The 6000-nt window shown below is 32.5% G+C and overlaps 1 protein-coding gene across 7 annotated transcripts in view; it reads right to left on the minus strand.

Annotated features, from left to right (window-relative positions):
• The window catches only part of unc13c (unc-13 homolog C (C. elegans)), a 321746-nt gene that overhangs the window by 47876 nt on the left and 267870 nt on the right, over positions 1–6000 (minus strand). For 4 of the 7 annotated variants that reach the window (XM_073930154.1, XM_073930153.1, XM_073930155.1 and 1 more), the window contains one exon: positions 5534–5611. In XM_073930154.1, coding sequence (XP_073786255.1) covers positions 5534–5611 — 78 coding nt within the window. Of the gene's footprint in view, positions 1–1618; positions 1646–5533; positions 5612–6000 lie in introns of all 7 variants that reach the window. The other 3 variants (XM_073930152.1, XM_073930151.1, XM_073930156.1) reach the window with 1 other exon arrangement.

Consider the following 6000-nt stretch of genomic DNA (forward strand, 5'->3'; position numbering starts at 1 on the left):
ATTGAAATAAATAAATAATGATAAATTATATAAGCTAAAATTATAAATTAATTGTAATGTTTATAAACAATACATTTTTTGCAATGCAAATATTACAAGATAATTTTTAAAAACATGAGCCTTTCATATGATTTTTATTCAAATTAAACAGCTATCATAACACACATAATAATTTATAAGATAGAAATATATTTAGCAAAATATTTTTAATAAATAAAAAAATGGCAAAAAATTATAATCTTCTTTTCTAAATGACAAGTCTAATTTTAGGCTTTAAAATATATTCCAATAATAATTAAAAATATATTAAATATAATTCAAATAAACAAATAATACCAAAATTAATTTTAATAAATGGATGAACACTAAATAATATGTATATAAATAAATACAGAAATAATAAATACAGAAATGAATAACTACAGAAATAAACAAATAAACACATAAATAAATAAATACATACAGAAAAAAATAAATATATAAATGAGTGAATAAATAAATACAAAAATAAATAAATACAGAAATAAATAAATATAGAAATAAATAAATAATTACAGAACTAAATAAATAAATACAGAAATAAATACAGAAATATAAAAAAAATTAAAAAAAATAAAAAAATAAATAAATAAATACAGAAATAAATGCAAAAACTAAAAAAATACAATAAATGAATAAATAAATAAATAAATAAATAAATAAATAAATAATTACGGAAATAAAAAAATCTATAAATACATAAATAAATGCATAAATAAATAAATAAATACATGAATAAATTAATATATAAATAAATAATTACAGAACTAAATAAATAAATACATAAATAAATAAATAAATACAGAAATAAAAAAAATAAATTCATAAATAAATAAACTAATTAATGAATAAACACAAAAATACAAACATAAATACATAAATAAAAAAATAAAAAAATAAATAAAGACAGAAATACATAAATAAATGAATGAATAAATAAATAAATCCATAAATAAATAAATAAATGTAATTAACAGAAATTCATTCTAAATATATTTTATAAATAGGCTCTTCACATACACTGCAAAAATGCTTTAATATCCATAAATTGTTAAATCAAGAAGAATTTAAAATTAAAAGTAAAGAATAAAAGTCTTTACATCTGCCAATGGGGTCAGCAAAATAAACTTGTTTCTAAGTTGAATTATAAATATTCGACCTATTGCCAGATTATTTTAGCTTGTTTTGGGGACAACACACTTAATTTTGACTCATTATTTCTGAAAACAAAACTTGAAAAAAAAAACTATAGAAAATTTGAAATTAGAAAATTATGCTTGAATTAAGAATTTTTAGATATTTGGACTAAAATCAAAACAAAAACTCCAAGAATCAAAATAGTAGGATTAGGATATTTACCTTAATAATCTTAGGACATAAAATATATATAAGCAATATCATATTTTAGTATTCATGGCATCTAAACGTCTGAAAACCCCTGATGTAAGCAAAGCACTTCCCCTATACAGCAAATAAGTGCAATGAATGGATGTTAACGGTCCTTCATGGAGCATCGATGCCAATGGTGAAGCTTTATATTGAGCGTGTAGAAAGATGTTCAAGGAAACCTGTCACACACCTTGCAGAAGACCACAGTCCCTTCCTCCTGGTGCAAGAGCCCAGAGGAGACCAGGACGACAAGAAACACAGATTTACCACATTTACACCACACTGAAGAAGCACAACACACACATGCAGGATTCACTGCTGTTCTGCTGCGTTCATCATCCATTCCTGCAACCATGAGCTGAGCTTTTGCTGTTTCTATGGCAACACTGCACATCAAACAACATCAGAGCTATCGATATTTACATTAGATGTCACCTGTGCTGTTGTTATCTATTGGAAGGAATGCGTCAATAGAGCCGCCATTTTAGTACAGGGTAGCGCTCCTTTGAAATGAATGCGAGACCAAGCTGCAGTGGAGGACTGTGGCCATCCAAAGCCAGAGATATACACATATACACATGTATCTATGATCGGGAGTTTCCCCATGGTGAGTATGCAAATATTTATTTAAATAACGATAATTTTACATTACTTTTCTTTATCGATAAGTAACCGCATGAGCATTCCTGACAGAGAACATGTGTTTGTGTGCATGAAAATGTATTATCCTTCCTCCTGTTAAATTTGGTCTAATCCGTGTCCTGAAACACAGCCCCTCTCTTGTTTTCACCTCTCATTCTAACGGAGGGAGAGATTCGTTTGTGAATGAATCTCTGTTACGAACGACTTGTTCTCTTAGCCAACAATAATATAAGTTTCTGGCACCGCAGCATCTTGTTGTCATATTTAATTGACATTGTTTGCTTATTTTATTTACCAAAACTAGCATAAGCCTAGTGTTTAGTGAAAGTTGATGCTACTTTGCCTTATGGTGAATGCAGTAAGAGACTGTATTATCATCAATAACGTTTCTTTTTGACCACAAAAGTTTGTAACATACACTGTAAACAAATAATCTGCAAATCTGAAATAAATAAATAAATTAATTAATTAATTAATTAATAAAAAAACACAAAAATTAATGAATAAATACAAAAATAAATAAATACAAAAATACAAAAATAAATAAATAAATACATAAATATTAAAATAAATAAATAAATTATTTAATAAATAAAGAAAAAAATACATAAATAAATAAATACAAAAATAAATAAATACAGAAATAAATGCAAAAACAAATAAATACAATAAATAAATAAATAAATAAATACAGAAATAACTGAATACAGAAATAAATAAGTAAATAATTATGGAAATAAAAAAATCTATATATACATAAATAAATACATAAATAAATACATAAATAAATAAATAAATAAATAATTACAGAAATAAATAAATTCATAAATAAATAAATAGAGAAATAAAAAATACATTCATAAATAAATAAACTAATTAATGAATAAACACATAAAGAAAAAATATATACAGAAATACATACAGAAATAAATAAATAAATAAATAAAGACAGAAATACATAAATAAATAAAAATAATATTAATAAACAAACAAACAAACAAACAAACAAACAAATAAATAAATAAATAAATGTAATTAACAGAAATTCATTCTAAATATATTTTATAAATAGGCTCTTCACATACACTGCAAAAATGCTTTAATATCCATAAATTGTTAAATCTATGGTGAATGCAGTAAGAGACTGTATTATCATCAATAACGTTTCTTTTTGAGCACAAAAGTTTGTAACATACACTGTAAGCAAATAATCTGAAATTTTACGGTTCGTTTCTAGCAGCTAGGGTCGACCATGTGCAATCTCTTCCTTAGTGGGTAGTGCGCACCCCACAACAGAAACTGCCCTTTTTATAAGCTTCATTTATTATTCGTTTATTCCAATGCAGGAAATTATAACGGAATATAGAAATAGTATTAAAACAAATCTTTGCACTTCATAAACTAAATTAAATATGTGGGCTAATAGATGTGTTCAGTGGAGTAAGTTTCCACCGTTTCCTAACTCCACCAAAGTAAAGGAGTAAAGAGTAAAAATAAAGTAAGGAGAAAGTAAAGAGGCTGAATGGAGGAGGCTTGTTCTTTATCATCGTGCTGCAGATGCTCTGTTTAACTGTTTTCTCACTAGTGAAGCGTTCAGGTTTTACACTTACAAAGTTCGCCATGTAAATAGAAAATGCACCATGACACGATGCAACTGACTCTGATTAGTTAATGCACATTAACACCATAACTCATTAAGAGGATAAGCACAACCCTGTTAGACCATGTGCCAGGGTACAAACCGTATTTCTCCATCATTAAATAGCACAAGTGGATTCGGACATGACCTTCTTGCTTTTGTGCCATGCGCTTTAGACTTTACACTTAAGGCTCCTACACACTGGGACGTTTTTTGTTTGCGTTTATTGTCAGCATTTTACGAGACGTTTATCAGTGTTCAAACCCAAGCGCTTTTTACTGGCCTCAAGCAGAAGAGTACGCTAAATCACTCTTTTGACGTTAGATGGCGCTGCACAACTATGAGCTTCTGTCACCCGGTTATAACACAGAAGAATTGGAGGAGCGGAAGTTCACAGTCACATGCATGTTGTTAAATTTAATGGTGACTCGAACTAGCATGGTTTGTTCAAGCAGCAGGTCCTGCTCTAGCGATGAAGAAATTATTATTGTTTTGCCAGTGCAATAAGCAGCTCCACATTCATATCGCCTCTGGGCATCTTCTTTAATGTGCGCTCGCATTGACAGTTTTGTGCTTGAGCGCCTCCAAGTGCTGTTTACTGTAACTTCAGCAGCTCCGTGCACATAAACAAAGGTGCCGATCTGATTGGTGGAGATGGTTTTGACGGCGCGCGTCAAAACCAAAAAAAAACGAGCATGAGGCGTTTTTTAAAAAATGACGCTTTTGCGCGGGGCGTTTTGCGCGTTGGTGTGCACAATCACATTGATGCCCTTTATTTAGTTACGAGGCGTTAAATGTCGACGGAAAAAGCGAGCAAAAAGTGTGCACGGGCCTTTAGATCGTTGTTTTGGTTTAGTATATTTGCATAGAATTATCCCCAATTAATCTGCAATTTGGGTGAAGCAGTGGCGCAGTAGGTAGTGCTGTCGCCTCACAGCAAGACGGTCGCTGGGTCGCTGGTTCGAGCCTCGGCTCAGTTGGCGTTTCTGTGTGGAGTTTGCATGTTCTCCCTGCCTTCGCGTGGGTTTCCTCCGGTTTCCCCCACAGTCAAAAGACATGCGGTACAGGTGAATTGGGTAGGCTAAATTGTCCGTAGTGTATGAGTGTGTGTGTGAACGTGTGTGTGGATGTTTCCTAGAGATGGGTTGTGGCTGGAAGGGCATCCGCTGCGTAAAAACTTGCTGGATAAGTTGGCGGTTCATTCCGCTGTGGCGACTCCGGATTAATAAAGGGACTAAGCCGACAAGAAAATGAATAAATGAATGAATAATCTGTAATTCCTGATAAAGTCATGAATAAAATTCAAAAAGGATGCGGTAATACTGTGCAGCAACACATCCAACATGTGCTGGTGTTTGTATGCAGCCTGTTAAAGAGACAGTTCACCCAAAATTGAAATGTACTCACTACTTACTCACCCTTAAGTGGTTCCAAAGCTTTATGAGTTTCTCTCTTCTGTTGAACACTAAAAGAAGATATTTTGAAACCTTGACATTCATAGTAGGAAAAAACCTGCTATGGAAGTCAATGGTTACAGGTTTTCTGGCTTTCTTCTTAATATCTTCCTTTCTTTTCAACAGATGAAACTCAAACAGGATTGAAACAAGTAAAGGGTGAGTAGATAAATACAGAATTGTCAATTTTGGGTGTACTGTCCCTTTAAGAGGAAGAAGCAGGAGTCTCCTTATGAGTCTCATGGCCGCAGTTATTCAGACAGGTGATGAACGCAGCTTTACAGCAAAGGATCTTCTACAACTTCACTCACAGTTAGTGGAAAACAGAAAGAGTCTGGAGTGTTACGGTTAGAGTGAGGGTATTTCTGACCTGTTTTCCTCCCATGGACTCGAACATCTTCTCCAGCTGGACTCTGAGCTGCTGGATGTTGTTGAGGAGGATACAGGGCTGGAAGAAGAACACACAGCAACAAGAGATGATTCTCATTTGCACATGCAGTCGGCCTTCAATCCACAAACAGGTAACTGCACAGCTGTAAACACACACACACACACAGGCACACACACATGCATGTACACACAGGCACGCACATACATGCATGAACACACAGGCGCACACACACATGCATAAACACACAGGCACACACACATGCATGTACACACAGGCACACACACATGCATGAACACACAGGCACACACACATGCATGTACACACAGGCACACACACATGCATGTACACACAGGCACACACACACATACATGAACACACAGGCGCACACACACAGGGATGAACACACAGGCACACACACATATACATGAACACACAGGCACTCACAC

Source organism: Danio rerio, chromosome 18 (assembly GCF_049306965.1).
Source record: "Danio rerio strain Tuebingen ecotype United States chromosome 18, GRCz12tu, whole genome shotgun sequence".
Taxonomy (NCBI): domain Eukaryota; kingdom Metazoa; phylum Chordata; class Actinopteri; order Cypriniformes; family Danionidae; genus Danio; species Danio rerio.